At 37.6% G+C, this 26,148-nt stretch overlaps 1 protein-coding gene across 2 annotated transcripts in view; it reads right to left on the bottom strand.

The window, feature by feature from the left end:
- QPT (quinolinate phoshoribosyltransferase) overlaps positions 1 to 26,148 on the bottom strand; it is a 332,914-nt gene that overhangs the window by 234,790 nt on the left and 71,976 nt on the right. Inside the window, exons 3-7 of one of the 2 annotated variants that reach the window (XM_089448013.1) lie at positions 24,696 to 24,811; positions 24,490 to 24,553; positions 24,310 to 24,392; positions 23,730 to 23,813; positions 23,418 to 23,570 (exon numbers count right to left, since the gene is read on the bottom strand). In XM_089448013.1, coding sequence (XP_089304139.1) covers positions 23,418 to 23,570; positions 23,730 to 23,813; positions 24,310 to 24,392; positions 24,490 to 24,553; positions 24,696 to 24,811 — 500 coding nt within the window. Of the gene's footprint in view, positions 1 to 23,417; positions 23,571 to 23,729; positions 23,814 to 24,309; positions 24,393 to 24,489; positions 24,554 to 24,677; positions 24,812 to 26,148 lie in introns of both variants that reach the window. The other variant, XM_089448012.1, reaches the window with a different exon arrangement.

Raw genomic sequence — 26,148 nt, 5'->3', positions numbered from 1 at the left:
GAGGGGATTTACAACATTTTTCAACCCTCAGGACACATTTCATCATGATTTTTACAATTTACATCCAAAGGGATGAACCCACTTAATACAGACCCTCATAGAACACCCAGTTCTGCGACACAACTATAATCTAGCAGATTAACATATAAGACTCTCCTAAAGTTCTGATGACGAAATCCATCCCGCTTTGGGGTCAGGTTTGAAGGAAAACTCTGCCGATCCGTGGATCGGTGAGACGAAAAACCTCCCGGGACGCAGATCATCATTAGAAAGTTAGGTCCACCTAGGCAACTTTACATACATGACTCTGATCTGCTTAGATTATTTACAATTCATACATGCAGACTGGGTTTACAAAAAAAATGATCAAGCTGCTGATGATGGCAGGATGGCACGGACATGCTGATCAGGTGCTGCTTCTTTCTGTCAAGAAAACGAGGTGCACTGCATGGGTAGTTGACCAGTAGGGGTCAACATCTGGCTCTACTTGGGGACACGTTGCTGCTTGCAGGAATGTGAGAATCCAGAATCTGCATCCATACAACACAAAAATAAGTAGCGTCCATCCAAAAATCAGCATATACCTTAAGCACAATAAAGATAAAAGCTCTTCATTTATTAACTATCTAAAACAGAAACGAAAATGCGGAAAAAACAAGGAGTAGGGTTAGAAATACGATACAAAGGATGCCCTACGGCATCAGATGTTTTCAATATAGTGCATACTGAGCATTTGCCTGCTTTCAGGCAAATCTGTCCGCTGCTTGTCGGATGTGCCATGTCCAATTTTGCATATGGTAGGACTCCTTCCTATCCGAAAATCAAGCTGCTCACGGCCGTCTGATGCATCAAATCTTCGTCTAATCTTCTTCCTCTTGCGCTTCTTCTTTCTGGCAGGATGAATTATTGATGACCTGAAACTTTCTGTTTCGAAACTATCAGATGAAGTGTGTAAGATATGCATGCTAAGTCTTTTTGTGTCTTGCATTTGATTTTTATCGTTTTTAAGCTTATCTGGATCATCTTCAATTATCCACCTAATGACCTCCTCATAGTAAGATGGAACTTGTTGCGGCAAATGAGAAGGCTCCTGGTTTCTCTTATCATCTGACCATTGTTGAATCTTTTGAACTTGTATTCTAATGGCATCCATCTGACTAGAGCATTCATCCCTTATAGCACTGATTTGCATGGCATGGTGTTCTTGCATGTGTTTTATTACTTTATCATTCTTTTCCTCTATGTCCATCAAGCAATGCTGCATGAAATTTATTTCTTCTTTATGATTCGCTTGCATGTCAGCCAACTGATTGTTATGATTGAATGTCATAGAGTCAATTTCCCTATCATGATCAGTTTTCATGGTCACCATATTTTCCTCTAAGACTGACATCTTGTTTTGCATGCTTCTAATTTCTGTTTCATACTTAATTTTCATGGCCTCAATTTCCTTAGCATGCTGATTTTGCGTGACCTCCAACTCCCTATTACGTTTTTCCAGGTGGGTGCCTAAAGTTTTAACATCATTGATAAGACTAGTTTGATTGCTTTCCATGTTTCTTACCAGCATCATTAGATCTTGTATAATTTGCTTTTGTTCTTCCCTTTCACTATTATTTGTCCCTGATTTTTCACTATCATGAACTTGATCTACAATATTTCCGGTGGATGACACATTCTGATCCTGAAAACTTTCTTCAACAGCTTGACCTTTAATATGATTACTTTCTTCTTTTTGCACAGTTTTAGAGGTAGAAGGCAAGCTGTTTGGACTATCATATCTATCTTTAAAAGCATCGAGAATGTCTTGTAAAGAAGTGAAAAAATCATTAGGAAAATTATTAAACCAATTCAAGGCATCACCCTCTAAAGAATGGACAAATAGACGCATCTTGAAGTCTTCATGATTATATTGAGGAAATCTACAATACAAGATCTTTACACAAGTAAATATGTTTAAATGATGTTTAACAGCGACCGGATCATCACCCGAGAACTTAAGTAATTTAGAAATGGCCTCTTTCGGAAGATCATGGAGATTATTAGTAAAATGACATGGCTTACATGAATAATCCATGATGAACAGTAAGGGATCAAATGGATGATAGAAAGAGATTTCTGCTCAAGAAAATTAAGAGGTGAGAGAAATGGAGTCGCCACTTGAACAATAAATCTGATTCTAGGATCCAAAAGTAACCACAAGCAGATATGAGGAAAGCTTCGTGTCTGGGAAAAATGAGAAAAATGGAGTCGCCACCCAAACAAGAAACAAAACTGAAGAGATGCTGCTGATATGTGATGAAAAGATGCCAAAATATTTGAATCTGCCAGCTCAAATGAGAGATGAGAAGATGAGAAGCTGAATGTCGATGAAACCCCAAGAACAGAAAAACTCTGTCCCCGGCAACGGCGCCAAAAAATGTTGTCGCACGGATTGGCACGACAACGCTCAGACCGGGGGCTGTCACTCTGATCCCCGGTCTCTCCGTTTGAGCCTGTCTCCCGCGGCTAAGGGGGGTAATCCCTGTGAGATGATGAGGCCAACTGTAGACCAGTTGGTTGGGAAACACGACATACGATAAAAAGAGGCTCGATGGATTTGGTTAATTTAGCAGACCAGTGCCTTAAGAGATTGTTATTAAAATGATTACTTGTTAAATGATATAAAAGATGGACCATGAACAGCAATCATCTATCATCAGCTAAAAACACAATGCTCTTAGAATGACAAACACGATATCCAGCAGCTAAAAATTTGAAAAGATGAATGCTTTAAATCACCACGAGAATCATAAACCATCAACCAGATATCAATTTCGCATCTCGGCTTGAAAACTTTAGATCTCAGCAATAAAGATATAACGTGAAAGCAACTGAAACCTGGCAAAAATAATTTCCCAAAAATTTTAATATTTTTTCAAATTTTTTTTTTTTTTTTTTTTTTTTTTTTTTTTTTTTTTTTTTTTAAAACTAAGAAAAATAAAATCTAAAAAAAAAGATAAATCTAATACTAAACTAAATAAAACTATGCCTAAAAAGAAAATATAAATAAATCCCCTTTTTTTTTTGTCATTTTTTATTTTTTATTTTTTATTATATCATAAAAAATCTACTAAAAATTAAAATCTAAACAAAAATTTAAAGTTAAAATCTAAATTAAAATAAAACAGAATTTAAATCTAACTAAAAGTAATCTAAAACATTAAAAAACTAAAGCATAAAATAAAAATAAACTATATAAAACTAAAAACTAAAATATTTTTATGATTTTTTAATTATATGAAATCTAACTATATGAAACAAATTAAAATCTAAAATTTAAAAATTACAAAATCTAAATTCTAACTAAACTAACATAAAACTAACCTACGCTAACCCTACGACTATGCTAAAGACAGCAGCCCAAACGCATTCGAAACCACAACGAGACGCTGAACAATGAGCTTGACGGAGGAAAACGCAGACGGGGGCTGGAGATGAAGACGACTGTCACAGCATCAATGCACGCGGGCGACTGAAAAAAACGGATGCAGCAAAACCAGAAATTTGGAAAACGAAAATGAGGCAGGGGTTTTCGCTGACGGGAGCAGAAATTTGTTGAAGTGTGATACTGTGTGTGATCCCAGCAAAAATGCGACGGCAGGTGAGAAGAGATGAAGGGGAATGCTTCACGTCTGAAACAAAATTCAAAAAAACGACTCTAAACTATCATTCACCCAAAAAAACGAGGATATGGTATGACAGTCAGACCAGGACGCAGAAAAGAAGGCGAAAATGATGCACAGGGAAATGCGTGGATGGCGTTTTGACGGCGTGCACAGGGTTTTGATGCCCACGCATACGTTTTTCAGAACAATGTGCCACCTGCGTGACTGCCTCCCCCAGACATACGCTTTTGTCTCAGCAATAAGATAAAAAAAAGGGACTGAACGCTGGACAGACGCAAATAAATAAAGAAAATAATTGCCTTCGCCTGCCGAGGATTTCGACAATGACCCTAGCCGTCAACTGAGAATAGAAGAAAAAGACTGCGCCCAAGAAACTATACGCTACATGGTACAGAGCTCAGTTTTAAGCTTGCCATACATTTCTCTCAATTCTGAATACAGGGTTTCAGTCAGAAGGAACAGAACGACGAGTTGATCTGACTTGGGCGCAAAAGAATTAAGCAACAGCATAAATCGAAGGAGAGCTGATATGCGCACTACAGTAGAACGATGAGCAGAACCGTGACCAAATTTTCAAGCAAACAGCGAAGGGATAACCGCGTACCTGGCCTTACTTCAATAGAAGTTTATTCTGAAATGCTCCGGTGTGTACAGGCCTGCGATATCTCATCCAGATCTTGACAATGTTGCTGGCACTAAATGCGCTTCGAAACACGACCCACAGATCCCTGCTTCTGAGAGCTTGAAAAAATCTCTAGATTTGATGTACCTGTAACCTGCAAAGCTACAAAACGAAATCTGGCGGACATACACAAACTTTTGCAGTAAAACCCTTGAAAATTTGCCCAAAATCACAAAAAATTATAGCTCTGAACAGCCTGATTTAACAATAAGAGCAGAAATATTTTCAATATATCAGAAATCTTGAACTTCACTGTGAACAGAAAGAAAATCTCTTAATGTAAAACAGAAAAGAAACTTTAATGATTAACCCAGGGAACAATCAGCTGGGCTCTGCACAGAAAAGCTAGTGGGAGTCGGCTGGTTCAGCCTAGAACTTCCCCAAACGCCCACAATTTCCTTCAGAAAGGTTTTCCTGCACATCTCAAGCAACCATCAGCAAAGAGAGATAGAGTGCTGCTAGATCTCAGGAAATAATGGAGATACCTGCCATTATTTCAGAAACCCTAGCAGCCCTCAAACCCTAGCAGGTGAACAAGATACCTGTGCTCACACTACTCTAAAAAAAACAAGCTATGATTAATGGCCTAAAACTGAAATACGCAGAAAATTAAAGATCTCACAGCAATTCCAGAGAGTAACACCAACACGATTTGGACCCCAAAGTCTTTTTATTAAACAGAAAATCAGATTACAAGAGAGCTTTCTCAGTACAGACTCACAGATCAGATGATCTGAAATGACCCCCTAAGACCCTATATAAAGGAAATGATCCCAACAGCTAGTTTTGGGTGATCCATGTAGAACAGATCTCGACCGCTGATGAGGATCAAGATATCTCTTGATCTCATCCGTCGATTTAAAATATTATTATTTTATTAGTTAGGGCTTTTGCTTCATTTTTTAATTTTTTATTATTTTTATTCATTTTTTTAATTTTTTAATTCATTTTAAGATGGATCATCAAACTAAGCCGTTGGAAACATCACCTAGGACTTAGGACTCATGAGGGGATTTACAACATTTTTCAACCCTCAGGACACATTTCATCATGATTTTTACAATTTACATCCAAAGGGATGAACCCACTTAATACAGACCCTCATAGAACACCCAGTTCTGCGACACAACTATAATCTAGCAGATTAACATATAAGACTCTCCTAAAGTTCTGATGACGAAATCCATCCCGGCTTTGGGGTCAGGTTTGAAGGAAAACTCTGCCGATCAGTGGATCGGTGAGACGAAAAACCTCCCGAGACGCAGATCATCATTAGAAAGTTAGGTCCACCTAGGCAACTTTACATACATGACTCTGATCTGCTTAGATTATTTACAATTCATACATGCAGACTGGGTTTACAAAAAAAAATGATCAAGCTGCTGATGATGGCAGGATGGCACGGACATGCTGATCAGGTGCTGCTTCTTTCTGTCAAGAAAAACGGGGTGCACTGCATGGGTAGTTGACCAGTAGGGGTCAACATCTGGCTCTACTTGGGGACACGTTGCTACTTGCAGGAATGTGAGAATCCAGAATCTGCATCCATACAACACAAAAATAAGTAGCGTCCATCCAAAAATCAGCATATACGTTAAGCACAATAAAGATAAAAGCTCTTCATTTATTAACTATCTAAAACAGAAACGAAAATGCGGAAAAAACAATGAGTAGGGTTAGAAATACGATACAAAGGATGCCCTACGGCATCAGATGTTTTCAATATAGTGCATACTGAGCATTTGCCTGCTTTCAGGCAAATCTGTCGGCTGCTTGTCGGATGTGCCATGTCCAATTTTGCATATGGTAGGACTCCTTCCTATCTGAAAATCAAGCTGCTCACGGCCGTCTGATGCATCAAATCTTCGTCTAATCTTCTTCCTCTTGCGCTTCTTCTTTCTGGCAGGATGAATTATTGATGACCTGAAACTTTCTGTTTCGAAACTATCAGATGAAGTGTGTAAGATATGCATGCTAAGTCTTTTTGTGTCTTGCATCTGATTTTTATCGTTTTTAAGCTTATCTGGATCATCTTCAATTATCCACCTAATGACCTCCTCATAGTAAGATGGAACTTGTTGCGGCAAATGAGAAGGCTCCTGGTTTCTCTTATCATCTGACCATTGTTGAATCTTTTGAACTTGTATTCTAATGGCATCCATCTGACTAGAGCATTCATCCCTTATAGCACTGATTTGCATGGCATGGTGTTCTTGCATGTGTTTTATTACTTTATCATTCTTTTCCTCTATGTCCATCAAGCAATGCTGCATGAAATTTATTTCTTCTTTATGATTCGCTTGCATGTCAGCCAACTGATTGTTATGATTGAATGTCATAGAGTCAATTTCCCTATCATGATCAGTTTTCATGGTCACCATATTTTCCTCTAAGACTGACATCTTGTTTTGCATGCTTCTAATTTCTGTTTCATACTTAATTTTCATGGCCTCAATTTCCTTAGCATGCTGATTTTGCGTGACCTCCAACTCCCTATTACGTTTTTCCAGGTGGGTGCCTAAAGTTTTAACATCATTGATAAGACTAGTTTGATTGCTTTCCATGTTTCTTACCAGCATCATTAGATCTTGTATAATTTGCTTTTGTTCTTCCCTTTCACTATTATTTGTCCCTGATTTTTCACTATCATGAACTTGATCTACAATATTTCCGGTGGATGACACATTCTGATCCTGAAAACTTTCTTCAACAGCTTGACCTTTAATATGATTACTTTCTTCTTTTTGCACAGTTTTAGAGGTAGAAGGCAAGCTGTTTGGACTATCATATCTATCTTTAAAAGCATCGAGAATGTCTTGTAAAGAAGTGAAAAAATCATTAGGAAAATTATTAAACCAATTCAAGGCATCACCCTCTAAAGAATGGACAAATAGACGCATCTTGAAGTCTTCATGATTATATTGAGGAAATCTACAATACAAGATCTTTACACAAGTAAATATGTTTAAATGATGTTTAACAGCGACCGGATCATCACCCGAGAACTTAAGTAATTTAGAAATGGCCTCTTTCGGAAGATCATGGAGATTATTAGTAAAATGACATGGCTTACATGAATAATCCATGATGAACAGTAAGGGATCAAATGGATGATAGAAAGAGATTTCTGCTCAAGAAAATTAAGAGGTGAGAGAAATGGAGTCGCCACTTGAACAATAAATCTGATTCTAGGATCCAAAAGTAACCACAAGCAGATATGAGGAAAGCTTCGTGTCTGGGAAAAATGAGAAAAATGGAGTCGCCACCCAAACAAGAAACAAAACTGAAGAGATGCTGCTGATATGTGATGAAAAGATGCCAAAATATTTGAATCTGCCAGCTCAAATGAGAGATGAGAAGATGAGAAGCTGAATGTCGATGAAACCCCAAGAACAGAAAAACTCTGTCCCCGGCAACGGCGCCAAAAAATGTTGTCGCACGGATTGGCACGACAACGCTCAGACCGGGGGCTGTCACTCTGATCCCCGTCTCTCCGTTTGAGCCTGTTTCCCGCGGCTAAGGGGGGTAATCCCTGTGAGATGATGAGGCCAACTGTAGACCAGTTGGTTGGGAAACACGACATACGATAAAAAGAGGCTCGATGGATTTGGTTAATTTAGCAGACCAGTGCCTTAAGAGATTGTTATTAAAATGATTACTTGTTAAATGATATAAAAGATGGACCATGAACAGCAATCATCTATCATCAGCTAAAAACACAATGCTCTTAGAATGACAAACACGATATCCAGCAGCTAAAAATTTGAAAAGATGAATGCTTTAAATCACCACGAGAATCATAAACCATCAACCAGATATCAATTTCGCATCTCGGCTTGAAAACTTTAGATCTCAGCAATAAAGATATAACGTGAAAGCAACTGAAACCTGGCAAAAATAATTTCCCAAAAATTTTAATATTTTTTCAAATTTTTGTTTTTTTTTTTTTTTTTTTTTTTTTTTTTTTTTTTTTTTTTTTTTTTTTTAAACTAAGAAAAATAAAATCTAAAAAAAAAGATAAATCTAATACTAAACTAAATAAAACTATGCCTAAAAAGAAAATATAAATAAATCCCCTTTTTTTTTTTGTCATTTTTTATTTTTTATTTTTTATTATATCATAAAAAATCTACTAAAAATTAAAATCTAAACAAAAATTTAAAGTTAAAATTTAAATTAAAATAAAACAGAATTTAAATCTAACTAAAAGTAATCTAAAACATTAAAAAACTAAAGCATAAAATAAAAATAAACTATATAAAACTAAAAACTAAAATATTTTTATGATTTTTTAATTATATGAAATCTAACTATATGAAACAAATTAAAATCTAAAATTTAAAAATTACAAAATCTAAATTCTAACTAAACTAACCTAAAACTAACCTACGCTAACCCTACGACTATGCTAAAGACAGCAGCCCAAACGCATTCGAAACCACAACGAGACGCTGAACAATGAGCTTGACGGAGGAAAACGCAGACGGGGGCTGGAGATGAAGACGACTGTCACAGCATCAATGCACGCGGGCGACTGAAAAAAACGGATGCAGCAAAACCAGAAATTTGGAAAACGAAAATGAGGCAGGGGTTTTCGCTGACGGGAGCAGAGATTTGTTGAAGTGTGATACCGTGTGTGATCCCAGCAAAAATGCGACGGCAGGTGAGAAGAGATGAAGGGGAATGCTTCACGTCTGAAACGAAATTCAAAAAAACGACTCTAAACTATCATTCACCCAAAAAAACGAGGATATGGTATGACAGTCAGACCAGGACGCAGAAAAGAAGGCGAAAATGATGCACAGGGAAATGCGTGGATGGCGTTTTGACGGCGTGCACAGGGTTTTGATGCCCACGCATACGTTTTTCAGAACAATGTGCCACCTGCGTGACTGCCTCCCCCAGACATACGCTTTTGTCTCAGCAATAAGATAAAAAAAAGGGACTGAACGCTGGACAGACGCAAATAAATAAAGAAAATAATTGCCTTCGCCTGCCGAGGATTTCGACAATGACCCTAGCCGTCAACTGAGAATAGAAGAAAAAGACTGCGCCCAAGAAACTATACGCTACATGGTACAGAGCTCAGTTTTAAGCTTGCCATACATTTCTCTCAATTCTGAATACAGGGTTTCAGTCAGAAGGAACAGAACGACGAGTTGATCTGACTTGGGCGGAAAAGAATTAAGCAACAGCATAAATCGAAGGAGAGCTGATATGCGCACTACAGTAGAACGATGAGCAGAACCGTGACCAAATTTTCAAGCAAACAGCGAAGGGATAACCGCGTACCTGGCCTTACTTCAATAGAAGTTTATTCTGAAATGCTCCGGTGTGTACAGGCCTGCGATATCTCATCCAGATCTTGACGATGTTGCTGGCACTAAATGCGCTTCGAAACACGACCCACAGATCCCTGCTTCTGAGAGCTTGAAAAAATCTCTAGATTTGATGTACCTGTAACCTGCAAAGCTACAAAACGAAATCTGGCGGACATACACAAACTTTTGCAGTAAAACCCTTGAAAATTTGCCCAAAATCACAAAAAATTATAGCTCTGAACAGCCTGATTTAACAATAAGAGCAGAAATATTTTCAATATATCAGAAATCTTGAACTTCACTGTGAACAGAAAGAAAATCTCTCAATGTAAAACAGAAAAGAAACTTTAATGATTAACCCAGGGAACAATCAGCTGGGCTCTGCACAGAAAAGCTAGTGGGAGTCGGCTGGTTCAGCCTAGAACTTCCCCAAACGCCCACAATTTCCTTCAGAAAGGTTTTCCTGCACATCTCAAGCAACCATCAGCAAAGAGAGATAGAGTGCTGCTAGATCTCAGGAAATAATGGAGATACCTGCCATTATTTCAGAAACCCTAGCAGGTGAACAAGATACCTGTGCTCACACTACTCTAAAAAAAACAAGCTATGATTAATGGCCTAAAACTGAAATACGCAGAAAATTAAGATCTCACAGCAATTCCAGAGAGTAACACCAACACGATTTGGACCCCAAAGTCTTTTTATTAAACAGAAAATCAGATTACAAGAGAGCTTTTCAGTACAGACTCACAGATCAGATGATCTGAAATGACCCCTAAGACCCTATATAAAGGAAATGATCCCAACGGCTAGTTTTGGGTGATCCATGTAGAACAGATCTCGACCGCTGATGAGGATCAAGATATCTCTTGATCTCATCCGTCGATTTAAAATATTATTATTTTATTAGTTAGGGCTTTTGCTTCATTTTTTAATTTTTTATTATTTTTATTCATTTTTTTAATTTTTTAATTCATTTTAAGATGGATCATCAAACTAAGCCGTTGGAAACATCACCTAGGACTTAGGACTCATGAGGGGATTTACAACATTTTTCAACCCTCAGGACACATTTCATCATGATTTTTACAATTTACATCCAAAGGGATGAACCCACTTAATACAGACCCTCATAGAACACCCAGTTCTGCGACACAACTATAATCTAGCAGATTAACATATAAGACTCTCCTAAAGTTCTGATGACGAAATCCATCCCGGCTTTGGGGTCAGGTTTGAAGGAAAACTCTGCCGATCCGTGGATCGGTGAGACGAAAAACCTCCCGGGACGCAGATCATCATTAGAAAGTTAGGTCCACCTAGGCAACTTTACATACATGACTCTGATCTGCTTAGATTATTTACAATTCATACATGCAGACTGGGTTTACAAAAAAAATGATCAAGCTGCTGATGATGGCAGGATGGCACGGACATGCTGATCAGGTGCTGCTTCTTTCTGTCAAGAAAAACGGGGTGCACTGCATGGGTAGTTGACCAGTAGGGGTCAACATCTGGCTCTACTTGGGGACACGTTGCTGCTTGCAGGAATGTGAGAATCCAGAATCTGCATCCATACAACACAAAAATAAGTAGCGTCCATCCAAAAATCAGCATATACGTTAAGCACAATAAAGATAAAAGCTCTTCATTTATTAACTATCTAAAACAGAAACGAAAATGCGGAAAAAACAAGGAGTAGGGTTAGAAATACGATACAAAGGATGCCCTACGGCATCAGATGTTTTCAATATAGTGCATACTGAGCATTTGCCTGCTTTCAGGCAAATCTGTCGGCTGCTTGTCGGATGTGCCATGTCCAATTTTGCATATGGTAGGACTCCTTCCTATCCGAAAATCAAGCTGCTCACGGCCGTCTGATGCATCAAATCTTCGTCTAATCTTCTTCCTCTTGCGCTTCTTCTTTCTGGCAGGATGAATTATTGATGACCTGAAACTTTCTGTTTCGAAACTATCAGATGAAGTGTGTAAGATATGCATGCTAAGTCTTTTTGTGTCTTGCATCTGATTTTTATCGTTTTTAAGCTTATCTGGATCATCTTCAATTATCCACCTAATGACCTCCTCATAGTAAGATGGAACTTGTTGCGGCAAATGAGAAGGCTCCTGGTTTCTCTTATCATCTGACCATTGTTGAATCTTTTGAACTTGTATTCTAATGGCATCCATCTGACTAGAGCATTCATCCCTTATAGCACTGATTTGCATGGCATGGTGTTCTTGCATGTGTTTTATTACTTTATCATTCTTTTCCTCTATGTCCATCAAGCAATGCTGCATGAAATTTATTTCTTCTTTATGATTCGCTTGCATGTCAGCCAACTGATTGTTATGATTGAATGTCATAGAGTCAATTTCCCTATCATGATCAGTTTTCATGGTCACCATATTTTCCTCTAAGACTGACATCTTGTTTTGCATGCTTCTAATTTCTGTTTCATACTTAATTTTCATGGCCTCAATTTCCTTAGCATGCTGATTTTGCGTGACCTCCAACTCCCTATTACGTTTTTCCAGGTGGGTGCCTAAAGTTTTAACATCATTGATAAGACTAGTTTGATTGCTTTCCATGTTTCTTACCAGCATCATTAGATCTTGTATAATTTGCTTTTGTTCTTCCCTTTCACTATTATTTGTCCCTGATTTTTCACTATCATGAACTTGATCTACAATATTTCCGGTGGATGACACATTCTGATCCTGAAAACTTTCTTCAACAGCTTGACCTTTAATATGATTACTTTCTTCTTTTTGCACAGTTTTAGAGGTAGAAGGCAAGCTGTTTGGACTATCATATCTATCTTTAAAAGCATCGAGAATGTCTTGTAAAGAAGTGAAAAAATCATTAGGAAAATTATTAAACCAATTCAAGGCATCACCCTCTAAAGAATGGACAAATAGACGCATCTTGAAGTCTTCATGATTATATTGAGGAAATCTACAATACAAGATCTTTACACAAGTAAATATGTTTAAATGATGTTTAACAGCGACCGGATCATCACCCGAGAACTTAAGTAATTTAGAAATGGCCTCTTTCGGAAGATCATGGAGATTATTAGTAAAATGACATGGCTTACATGAATAATCCATGATGAACAGTAAGGGATCAAATGGATGATAGAAAGAGATTTCTGCTCAAGAAAATTAAGAGGTGAGAGAAATGGAGTCGCCACTTGAACAATAAATCTGATTCTAGGATCCAAAAGTAACCACAAGCAGATATGAGGAAAGCTTCGTGTCTGGGAAAAATGAGAAAAATGGAGTCGCCACCCAAACAAGAAACAAAACTGAAGAGATGCTGCTGATATGTGATGAAAAGATGCCAAAATATTTGAATCTGCCAGCTCAAATGAGAGATGAGAAGATGAGAAGCTGAATGTCGATGAAACCCCAAGAACAGAAAAACTCTGTCCCCGGCAACGGCGCCAAAAAATGTTGTCGCACGGATTGGCACGACAACGCTCAGACCGGGGGCTGTCACTCTGATCCCCGGTCTCTCCGTTTGAGCCTGTCTCCCGCGGCTAAGGGGGGTAATCCCTGTGAGATGATGAGGCCAACTGTAGACCAGTTGGTTGGGAAACACGACATACGATAAAAAGAGGCTCGATGGATTTGGTTAATTTAGCAGACCAGTGCCTTAAGAGATTGTTATTAAAATGATTACTTGTTAAATGATATAAAAGATGGACCATGAACAGCAATCATCTATCATCAGCTAAAAACACAATGCTCTTAGAATGACAAACACGATATCCAGCAGCTAAAAATTTGAAAAGATGAATGCTTTAAATCACCACGAGAATCATAAACCATCAACCAGATATCAATTTCGCATCTCGGCTTGAAAACTTTAGATCTCAGCAATAAAGATATAACGTGAAAGCAACTGAAACCTGGCAAAAATAATTTCCCAAAAATTTTAATATTTTTTCAAATTTTTTTTTTTTTTTTTTTTTTTTTTTTTTTTTTTTTTTTTAAACTAAGAAAAATAAAATCTAAAAAAAAAGATAAATCTAATACTAAACTAAATAAAACTATGCCTAAAAAGAAAATATAAATAAATCCCCTTTTTTTTTTGTCATTTTTTATTTTTTATTTTTTATTATATCATAAAAAATCTACTAAAAATTAAAATCTAAACAAAAATTTAAAGTTAAAATTTAAATTAAAATAAAACAGAATTTAAATCTAACTAAAAGTAATCTAAAACATTAAAAAACTAAAGCATAAAATAAAAATAAACTATATAAAACTAAAAACTAAAATATTTTTATGATTTTTTAATTATATGAAATCTAACTATATGAAACAAATTAAAATCTAAAATTTAAAAATTACAAAATCTAAATTCTAACTAAACTAACCTAAAACTAACCTACGCTAACCCTACGACTATGCTAAAGACAGCAGCCCAAACGCATTCGAAACCACAACGAGACGCTGAACAATGAGCTTGACGGAGGAAAACGCAGACGGGGGCTGGAGATGAAGACGACTGTCACAGCATCAATGCACGCGGGCGACTGAAAAAAACGGATGCAGCAAAACCAGAAATTTGGAAAACGAAAATGAGGCAGGGGTTTTCGCTGACGGGAGCAGAGATTTGTTGAAGTGTGATACCGTGTGTGATCCCAGCAAAAATGCGACGGCAGGTGAGAAGAGATGAAGGGGAATGCTTCACGTCTGAAACGAAATTCAAAAAAACGACTCTAAACTATCATTCACCCAAAAAAACGAGGATATGGTATGACAGTCAGACCAGGACGCAGAAAAGAAGGCGAAAATGATGCACAGGGAAATGCGTGGATGGCGTTTTGACGGCGTGCACAGGGTTTTGATGCCCACGCATACGTTTTTCAGAACAATGTGCCACCTGCGTGACTGCCTCCCCCAGACATACGCTTTTGTCTCAGCAATAAGATAAAAAAAAGGGACTGAACGCTGGACAGACGCAAATAAATAAAGAAAATAATTGCCTTCGCCTGCCGAGGATTTCGACAATGACCCTAGCCGTCAACTGAGAATAGAAGAAAAAGACTGCGCCCAAGAAACTATACGCTACATGGTACAGAGCTCAGTTTTAAGCTTGCCATACATTTCTCTCAATTCTGAATACAGGGTTTCAGTCAGAAGGAACAGAACGACGAGTTGATCTGACTTGGGCGGAAAAGAATTAAGCAACAGCATAAATCGAAGGAGAGCTGATATGCGCACTACAGTAGAACGATGAGCAGAACCGTGACCAAATTTTCAAGCAAACAGCGAAGGGATAACCGCGTACCTGGCCTTACTTCAATAGAAGTTTATTCTGAAATGCTCCGGTGTGTACAGGCCTGCGATATCTCATCCAGATCTTGACGATGTTGCTGGCACTAAATGCGCTTCGAAACACGACCCACAGATCCCTGCTTCTGAGAGCTTGAAAAAATCTCTAGATTTGATGTACCTGTAACCTGCAAAGCTACAAAACGAAATCTGGCGGACATACACAAACTTTTGCAGTAAAACCCTTGAAAATTTGCCCAAAATCACAAAAAATTATAGCTCTGAACAGCCTGATTTAACAATAAGAGCAGAAATATTTTCAATATATCTGAAATCTTAAACTTCACTGTGAACAGAAAGAAAATCTCTCAATGTAAAACAGAAAAGAAACTTTAATGATTAACCCAGGGAACAATCAGCTGGGCTCTGCACAGAAAAGCTAGTGGGAGTCGGCTGGTTCAGCCTAGAACTTCCCCAAACGCCCACAATTTCCTTCAGAAAGGTTTTCCTGCACATCTCAAGCAACCATCGGCAAAGAGAGAGAGAGTGTTGCTAGATCTCAGGAAATAATGGAGATACCTGCCATTATTTCAGAAACCCTAGCAGGTGAACAAGATACCTGTGCTCACACTACTCTAAAAAAAACAAGCTATGATTAATGGCCTAAAACTGAAATACGCAGAAAATTAAAGATCTCACAGCAATTCCAGAGAGTAACACCAACACGATTTGGACCCCAAAGTCTTTTTATTAAACAGAAAATCAGATTACAAGAGAGCTTTCTCAGTACAGACTCACAGATCAGATGATCTGAAATGACCCCCTAAGACCCTATATAAAGGAAATGATCCCAACGGCTAGTTTTGGGTGATCCATGTAGAACAGATCTCGACCGCTGATGAGGATCAAGATATCTCTTGATCTCATCCGTCGATTTAAAATATTATTATTTTATTAGTTAGGGCTTTTGCTTCATTTTTTAATTTTTTATTATTTTTATTCATTTTTTTAATTTTTTAATTCATTTTAAGATGGATCATCAAACTAAGCCGTTGGAAACATCACCTAGGATCTAGGATTTAGGACTCATGAGGGGATTTACAACATTTTTCAACCCTCAGGACACATTTCATCATGATTTTTACAATTTACATCCAAAGGGATGAACCCACTTAATACAGACCCTCATAGAACACCCAGTTCTGCGACACAACTATAATCTAGCAGATTAACATATAAGACTCTCCTAAAGTTCTGATGACGAAATCCATCCCGGCTTTGGGGTCAGGTTTGAAGGAAAACTCTGCCGATCCGTGGATCGGTGAGACGAAAAACCTCCCGGGACGCAGATCATCATTAGAAAGTTAGGTCCACCTAGGCAACTTTACATACATGACTCTGATCTGCTTAGATTATTTACAATTCATACATGCAGACTGGGTTTACAAAAAAAATGATCAAGCTGCTGATGATGGCAGGATGGCACGGACATGCTGATCAGGTGCTGCTTCTTTCTGTCAAGAAAAACGGGGTGCACTGCATGGGTAGTTGACCAGTAGGGGTCAACATCTGGCTCTACTTGGGGACACGTTGCTGCTTGCAGGAATGTGAGAATCCAGAATCTGCATCCATACAACACAAAAATAAGTAGCGTCCATCCAAAAATCAGCATATACGTTAAGCACAATAAAGATAAAAGCTCTTCATTTATTAACTATCTAAAACAGAAACGAAAATGCGGAAAAAACAAGGAGTAGGGTTAGAAATACGATACAAAGGATGCCCTACGGCATCAGATGTTTTCAATATAGTGCATACTGAGCATTTGCCTGCTTTCAGGCAAATCTGTCGGCTGCTTGTCGGATGTGCCATGTCCAATTTTGCATATGGTAGGACTCCTTCCTATCCGAAAATCAAGCTGCTCACGGCCGTCTGATGCATCAAATCTTCGTCTAATCTTCTTCCTCTTGCGCTTCTTCTTTCTGGCAGGATGAATTATTGATGACCTGAAACTTTCTGTTTCGAAACTATCAGATGAAGTGTGTAAGATATGCATGCTAAGTCTTTTTGTGTCTTGCATCTGATTTTTATCGTTTTTAAGCTTATCTGGATCATCTTCAATTATCCACCTAATGACCTCCTCATAGTAAGATGGAACTTGTTGCGGCAAATGAGAAGGCTCCTGGTTTCTCTTATCATCTGACCATTGTTGAATCTTTTGAACTTGTATTCTAATGGCATCCATCTGACTAGAGCATTCATCCCTTATAGCACTGATTTGCATGGCATGGTGTTCTTGCATGTGTTTTATTACTTTATCATTCTTTTCCTCTATGTCCATCAAGCAATGCTGCATGAAATTTATTTCTTCTTTATGATTCGCTTGCATGTCAGCCAACTGATTGTTATGATTGAATGTCATAGAGTCAATTTCCCTATCATGATCAGTTTTCATGGTCACCATATTTTCCTCTAAGACTGACATCTTGTTTTGCATGCTTCTAATTTCTGTTTCATACTTAATTTTCATGGCCTCAATTTCCTTAGCATGCTGATTTTGCGTGACCTCCAACTCCCTATTACGTTTTTCCAGGTGGGTGCCTAAAGTTTTAACATCATTGATAAGACTAGTTTGATTGCTTTCCATGTTTCTTACCAGCATCATTAGATCTTGTATAATTTGCTTTTGTTCTTCCCTTTCACTATTATTTGTCCCTGATTTTTCACTATCATGAACTTGATCTACAATATTTCCGGTGGATGACACATTCTGATCCTGAAAACTTTCTTCAACAGCTTGACCTTTAATATGATTACTTTCTTCTTTTTGCACAGTTTTAGAGGTAGAAGGCAAGCTGTTTGGACTATCATATCTATCTTTAAAAGCATCGAGAATGTCTTGTAAAGAAGTGAAAAAATCATTAGGAAAATTATTAAACCAATTCAAGGCATCACCCTCTAAAGAATGGACAAATAGACGCATCTTGAAGTCTTCATGATTATATTGAGGAAATCTACAATACAAGATCTTTACACAAGTAAATATGTTTAAATGATGTTTAACAGCGACCGGATCATCACCCGAGAACTTAAGTAATTTAGAAATGGCCTCTTTCGGAAGATCATGGAGATTATTAGTAAAATGACATGGCTTACATGAATAATCCATGATGAACAGTAAGGGATCAAATGGATGATAGAAAGAGATTTCTGCTCAAGAAAATTAAGAGGTGAGAGAAATGGAGTCGCCACTTGAACAATAAATCTGATTCTAGGATCCAAAAGTAACCACAAGCAGATATGAGGAAAGCTTCGTGTCTGGGAAAAATGAGAAAAATGGAGTCGCCACCCAAACAAGAAACAAAACTGAAGAGATGCTGCTGATATGTGATGAAAAGATGCCAAAATATTTGAATCTGCCAGCTCAAATGAGAGATGAGAAGATGAGAAGCTGAATGTCGATGAAACCCCAAGAACAGAAAAACTCTGTCCCCGGCAACGGCGCCAAAAATGTTGTCGCACGGATTGGCACGACAACGCTCAGACCGGGGGCTGTCACTCTGATCCCCGGTCTCTCCGTTTGAGCCTGTTTCCCGCGGCTAAGGGGGTAATCCCTGTGAGATGATGAGGCCAACTGTAGACCAGTTGGTTGGGAAACACGACATACGATAAAAAGAGGCTCGATGGATTTGGTTAATTTAGCAGACCAGTGCCTTAAGAGATTGTTATTAAAATGATTACTTGTTAAATGATATAAAAGATGGACCATGAACAGCAATCATCTATCATCAGCTAAAAACACAATGCTCTTAGAATGACAAACACGATATCCAGCAGCTAAAAATTTGAAAAGATGAATGCTTTAAATCACCACGAGAATCATAAACCATCAACCAGATATCAATTTCGCATCTCGGCTTGAAAACTTTAGATCTCAGCAATAAAGATATAACGTGAAAGCAACTGAAACCTGGCAAAAATAATTTCCCAAAAATTTTAATATTTTTTCAAATTTTTTTTTTTTTTTTTTTTTTTTTTTTTTTTTTTTTTAAACTAAGAAAAATAAAATCTAAAAAAAAAGATAAATCTAATACTAAACTAAATAAAACTATGCCTAAAAAGAAAATATAAATAAATCCCCTTTTTTTTTTGTCATTTTTTATTTTTTATTTTTTATTATATCATAAAAAATCTACTAAAAATTAAAATCTAAACAAAAATTTAAAGTTAAAATCTAAATTAAAATAAAACAGAATTTAAATCTAACTAAAAGTAATCTAAAACATTAAAAAACTAAAGCATAAAATAAAAATAAACTATATAAAACTAAAAACTAAAATATTTTTATGATTTTTTAATTATATGAAATCTAACTATATGAAACAAATTAAAATCTAAAATTTAAAAATTACAAAATCTAAATTCTAACTAAACTAACCTAAAACTAACCTACGCTAACCCTACGACTATGCTAAAGACAGCAGCCCAAACGCATTCGAAACCACAACGAGACGCTGAACAATGAGCTTGACGGAGGAAAACGCAGACGGGGGCTGGAGATGAAGACGACTGTCACAGCATCAATGCACGCGGGCGACTGAAAAAAACGGATGCAGCAAAACCAGAAATTTGGAAAACGAAAATGAGGCAGGGGTTTTCGCTGACGGGAGCAGAGATTTGTTGAAGTGTGATACCGTGTGTGATCCCAGCAAAAATGCGACGGCAGGTGAGAAGAGATGAAGGGGAATGCTTCACGTCTGAAACGAAATTCAAAAAAACGACTCTAAACTATCATTCACCCAAAAAAACGAGGATATGGTATGACAGTCAGACCAGGACGCAGAAAAGAAGGCGAAAATGATGCACAGGGAAATGCGTGGATGGCGTTTTGACGGCGTGCACAGGGTTTTGATGCCCACGCATACGTTTTTCAGAACAATGTGCCACCTGCGTGACTGCCTCCCCCAGACATACGCTTTTGTCTCAGCAATAAGATAAAAAAAAGGGACTGAACGCTGGACAGACGCAAATAAATAAAGAAAATAATTGCCTTCGCCTGCCGAGGATTTCGACAATGACCCTAGCCGTCAACTGAGAATAGAAGAAAAAGACTGCGCCCAAGAAACTATACGCTACATGGTACAGAGCTCAGTTTTAAGCTTGCCATACATTTCTCTCAATTCTGAATACAGGGTTTCAGTCAGAAGGAACAGAACGACGAGTTGATCTGACTTGGGCGGAAAAGAATTAAGCAACAGCATAAATCGAAGGAGAGCTGATATGCGCACTACAGTAGAACGATGAGCAGAACCGTGACCAAATTTTCAAGCAAACAGCGAAGGGATAACCGCGTACCTGGCCTTACTTCAATAGAAGTTTATTCTGAAATGCTCCGGTGTGTACAGGCCTGCGATATCTCATCCAGATCTTGACGATGTTGCTGGCACTAAATGCGCTTCGAAACACGACCCACAGATCCCTGCTTCTGAGAGCTTGAAAAAATCTCTAGATTTGATGTACCTGTAACCTGCAAAGCTACAAAACGAAATCTGGCGGACATACACAAACTTTTGCAGTAAAACCCTTGAAAATTTGCCCAAAATCACAAAAAATTATAGCTCTGAACAGCCTGATTTAACAATAAGAGCAGAAATATTTTCAATATATCAGAAATCTTGAACTTCACTGTGAACAGAAAGAAAATCTCTCAATGTAAAACAGAAAAGAAACTTTAATGATTAACCCAGGGAACAATCAGCTGGGCTCTGCACAGAAAAGCTAGTGGGAGTCGGCTGGTTCAGCCTAGAACTTCCCCAAACGCCCACAATTTCCTTCAGAAAGGTTTTCCTGCACATCTCAAGCAACCATCAGCAAAGAGAGAGAGAGTGCTGCTAGATCTCAGGAAATAATGGAGATACCTGCCATTATTTCAGAAACCCTAGCAGCCCTCAAACCCTAGCAGGTGAACAAGATACCTGTGCTCACACTACTCTAAAAAAAACAAGCTATGATTAATGGCCTAAAACTGAAATACGCAGAAAATTAAAGATCTCACAGCGATTCCAGAGAGTAACACCAACACAATTTGGACCCCAAAGTCTTTTTATTAAACAAAAATTCAGATTACAAGAGAGCTTTTCAGTACAGACTCACAGATCAGATGATCTGAAATGACCCCCTAAGACCCTATATAAAGGAAATGATCCCAAGGGCTAGTTTTGGGTGATCCATGTAGAACAGATCTCGACCGTTGATGAGGATCAAGATATCTCTTGATCTCATCCGTCGATTTAAAATATTATTATTTTATTAGTTAGGGCTTTTGCTTCATTTTTTAATTTTTTATTATTTTTATTCATTTTTTTAATTTTTTAATTCATTTTAAGATGGATCATCAAACTAAGCCGTTGGAAACATCACCTAGGACTTAGGACTCATGAGGGGATTTACAACATTTTTCAACCCTCAGGACACATTTCATCATGATTTTTACAATTTACATCCAAAGGGATGAACCCACTTAATACAGACCCTCATAGAACACCCAGTTCTGCGACACAACTATAATCTAGCAGATTAACATATAAGACTCTCCTAAAGTTCTGATGACGAAATCCATCCCGCTTTGGGGTCAGGTTTGAAGGAAAACTCTGCCGATCCGTGGATCGGTGAGACGAAAAACCTCCCGGGACGCAGATCATCATTAGAAAGTTAGGTCCACCTAGGCAACTTTACATACATGACTCTGATCTGCTTAGATTATTTACAATTCATACATGCAGACTGGGTTTACAAAAAAAATGATCAAGCTGCTGATGATGGCAGGATGGCACGGACATGCTGATCAGGTGCTGCTTCTTTCTGTCAAGAAAAACGGGGTGCACTGCATGGGTAGTTGACCAGTAGGGGTCAACAACGAGTATTCGACACATGACACAACGAACCCTTGGAACATGACAAGGAGGACATGTTATATATTATATATTAAAAAATATAACAAATTAGTGAATTACACATAAAATATGAAATATATAAAACATTTACATGATGATGATACAAATTCAATCATCCAACTAATGCATATAACCAAAATAGCACTGAGTGCAATCCATCTCTAAACCAAATGGCAAAAATACATCAACAAAGTGGACCTAAATGGCCTATAGAGTCCAAAAAATCATGTCACAACAAATAACTAGTACTACATATCATCAAAATCATTGCCTATATTGGGATCCTTGTCATCAATATCACCCTCTAAACATTAAAATAAGATAGAAAAAGCTTAACATGTCAAATCGAGATTCTGTTTGAGTGATGGGTACATTTTTACTAGGGTCGTGACAGAGGAGTTCAACAATCAATACCACCAACAATCAAGTTACATAGAGGGCTTGCTCCTCTCAATTACATGTTAGTCCCATACCCTCATGCATGACAAACTCCAATGGAAACGTTGCAATCCCCCCAATCCTGAAATCCTAAAAACTGTTAAGTCCACTAGATTTTGAGTGGGATATAAAATTCTACTTTCTCCATATGAAATCCAATGAGGTCAGAACCACTCTCAAATATCTTGAGTCAATTAATGATAATGTTTCCTTTTACTTTAAGAATTTAACATTACCATCAATTGCATAGCATTAGTAGGGCATGGAAAAATCCACTTCCCAACACTTTGAATCCCTTCTAACATTATAAAATCGCCCTTAGATGCACTCCAAAACCTTTGAGAGCTCCAAAACTGTGACTGAATTGCATGAGTGAGGCAATAAATCAATTTTAAGATGTGTTTTCACAGGGCAAGTCTCCAAATTTCAGGACACAGGTAGGGCTCGTGTTTGACACTAGTGAAACTCATGTCATACACGTGTTGTGTCCGACACATGAAATACGTAACACGGGGTGGGGAGGACATGTCATGTTACTTAGGTTAAAACTTATCCATTTCACAAAACATTCCACTTAACACTTGTCATTAATGTCAAGGTCAAGTATTCCAAGGTACTTTAAGAACTCACTGGCCATTGCTTCAATTTAACATGCTGTAGCTACTTTACTGTAACTTAATTGGAGAGATGTGTCAATGATAAATGACCCTAAGATTACTTTGACATTTATATATTGCTCTTCTCTAAGGAACCTGCAGAAAGTAAAGAAGAAGAGAATCTCAAGTTGCACTAACTAAATAGTTTACTGAAAATGAAAACAACAAAGGTTGACAATTTTATATCACAAGTGTTTTTATTTAAGCAAATTAGACAATAACCAATCAATCTGGGATGTGTGCCTGTGCAAAGGTTCATTATGAGTCATGAAAAGTAAATAGAGTCTAGATATATCCATCAAAAGCATTTAAGATGTGTAAAAATAGAGATTCCAACTTAAGTAACTGCTCATCACTGTTTCCAATGATCTCAAAACCTCACATGGGGGAAAAAATTAGTCAGGGATTACCTCTACAGCCATCTGAAGATTGTTCTCCTCCAAGTATTGCTCAACAGATTCAATGGCATTAGTGATTCCTCCAGCTACAGAAATATGATTATCTTTCAGCATTACCATGTCAAACAAGCCCATTCTATGATTCTCTCCACCACCTATCAGGACCTGTGCATCTTGTAAGAAAATTGGTCCTTTATTTCAAAGACAATTTACTATAGATCGTGGGAAGGGAGAACATGTATGGCTACTGTATGCCAGTTTAATCTGAAATGATACAAATTATTCCCAAATGTTTGCCTTCAATTTCAAGGGAATAGAGCATACCGCCCATTTGTCCACCAATCGTAGAGCTGGGGCAGTTTTCCGAGTTTCTAAGACACGTGCAGGCCTTGCAGCATCTGCCATTGCCTGATCAAGCAGATAAGGAGATAAATAAACAAATGCCAAGAGAAAGTAATCAGCACTCAAATAGATTCGTCAGATCATTTATATCTAGTTCTGTCTTTGGTCACCTAACAGAAAACAGGCATTTACATATGACAAAAACTTTATGAATTCAAAAGCAGAAGCAGGAAAACTCTTTTGCAAAACTGTGTCCTTTTGTCAGCAGAATTCCCTCAAATTTGATCTCCTGAAATGATAAAGTAAAATTACTGATGCAAAATATCATATCAATTGAACTATATGTTAATTTCAATAAAAACCTGAAACTTGTGAACAGAACAATGGTAATTAAATGTGATTCAAGAACAATGTATATAATGACTTCATAAAAAATATATGTCCAGGTTAAAGAGAAAGAGTTGTAAGTCATATTCTTCAAAATGGTGATGTGCCATTAAATAATGATAATATATAGCTTGATAGACCACAGAATGCTATCTCGAGCAAAGCTAAATCATACCTTTGTAAGAGTTGCAATTCCACTCATTCGTTGCATAAAGTTGAGAGCAACTCTTTCTGCCACAAGAATGCTTCTGGCACTGCCTGCAAACATCATTGTTAATAGTTATACACTGGTTGCCTAATAACTTGCCTTTGAATTGTATAATAACCACATAGACAGACGTTGCATGATACATACCATACACCGAGCCAAACTGTAAACCTCTCTGAACAAGATCCCCATCATTCTGACTCCAATCAACCTAGGTAACAAAATCCAGCTTCAAGGTCATTTACACTTAAATGGTGCTTAGACTCTCCATCACAAAAAAATTAGATGGCTACATTCTACAATTCTTCTAAACATTGTCGCATGCATCTTGCTACCTTCAACTGAGGATCTACCTCCTCAAATACCATGATTGCCATTGCAATTCCAGCAATCACGCCATCTTCTTTTGCCAAAAAATGAGCTTCTGCTTCTCTTTCAACTGGAATGGTTGCCAAACAAGACACATCCCCTGAAATTCCAAAATCATATACTTGTCACATACAAGGCAATAGTAGAAACCTTTCTATGGAATCTCAACACATCATTCCGTTGGATTGCCACGATAACAACATTTTTTAGGCTTCCCTATAAAACATTCCTAGAAGATCAAAATGTTTTTGAAATCATTCATTCTTCTCATCCATCATGGTTGACCTGATAAAGTCAGTAATCATCATCACTCTGAATTTGGACTAGTAGCTTTTGATGATGAATACTTTTAAAAATCTGCAACATTATATCTTAAAACAAAAATCTATCAGTGGCATAAGATGAAAATACAAAAATTTCCTTTGCTATTGTTTTAATTACCATCAATTGAAACACCTGGCTTTGTGTTTCTTAATTGGTAGAATGACTATAGTGCGGAAAACATATGTAATACATTCCAAGAGTGTGATGTCTCCATCCGCTTAGGAGACATAAGGGAATGATTCCACCAGCCTAATTAAGTTCCCGTAGGCTAGGACAGGAAAATTAATCAAGAGAACACAATTTGCCTAGGAGAAAACCTTATGAAAGCTAAAGGGAGGAAGGGGAGCATGGGTAACGAAAAGTCACTTTTAAAATATAAAGTGAGAAAACCCACTAAAGTGACTTTATTAAAATAAAAGGGTAAAAGGGTGGTAAAAGAGTCAAGTGAGTTATAAAAAAGGGAAAATCAGGAGTATCTCCTCATTCTTGCATTTGTTCACTTGAGAAATAGAATTTTGGAGAGCTCTTGAGAAAGAGACTAGGGTTTTTCAAAACCTTTCATTTTGGTTGTTGGATTTGGTGTTGAAACTATACACCCTAGCTAGTATTGGAGCAAAATCACTTAGATTTCGACATTGGGTTGAGTTTTAATGGTGTTATTAGTTGATTTTGTATTCTGGTTTTGGGTATTCTATAATCTCTTTGTGGGCTGAGTTACCTTTTGTGATTGAGGGCCAAATTTGTGTCCTTATTGGGGAGGCCAAAACCTCTTTTTTCCTTGTTGTACATAGTCACTGTTTGTGGGTTGAGTTCTATACCAATAATGTTGAGTTTCTTCCCTATAGTGGGCCGAGTTGGAGCCATTCTAGTGGCCGAGTTGATACCCTTGAAAGTGTCGGAGAATTTCTTCTTATCTCAGGCCGTGGTTACCATCAAAAAAGGGGGTTGAGTCCTCTCTTTGTTATTGACCGAGTATCCATCTTTCATTGAGGGCCAAGTCTGGTCTTTTGAAGGCCGAGTTGAATCTACTAACAAGGGTCGAGAGCCTCCTCCCTTGCTGGTTGGGTATATCTATGGAAAAGGGGACAAGTTGCAGTCATGTAGACGGTTGAG

The sequence above is a fragment of the Pinus tabuliformis genome, chromosome X (genome assembly GCF_031772625.1).
Source record: "Pinus tabuliformis cultivar Carrire ecotype Pingquan chromosome X, CPIR1, whole genome shotgun sequence".
Lineage (NCBI taxonomy): Eukaryota > Viridiplantae > Streptophyta > Pinopsida > Pinales > Pinaceae > Pinus > Pinus tabuliformis.
This window is presented reverse-complemented; position numbering and strand designations above follow the sequence as displayed.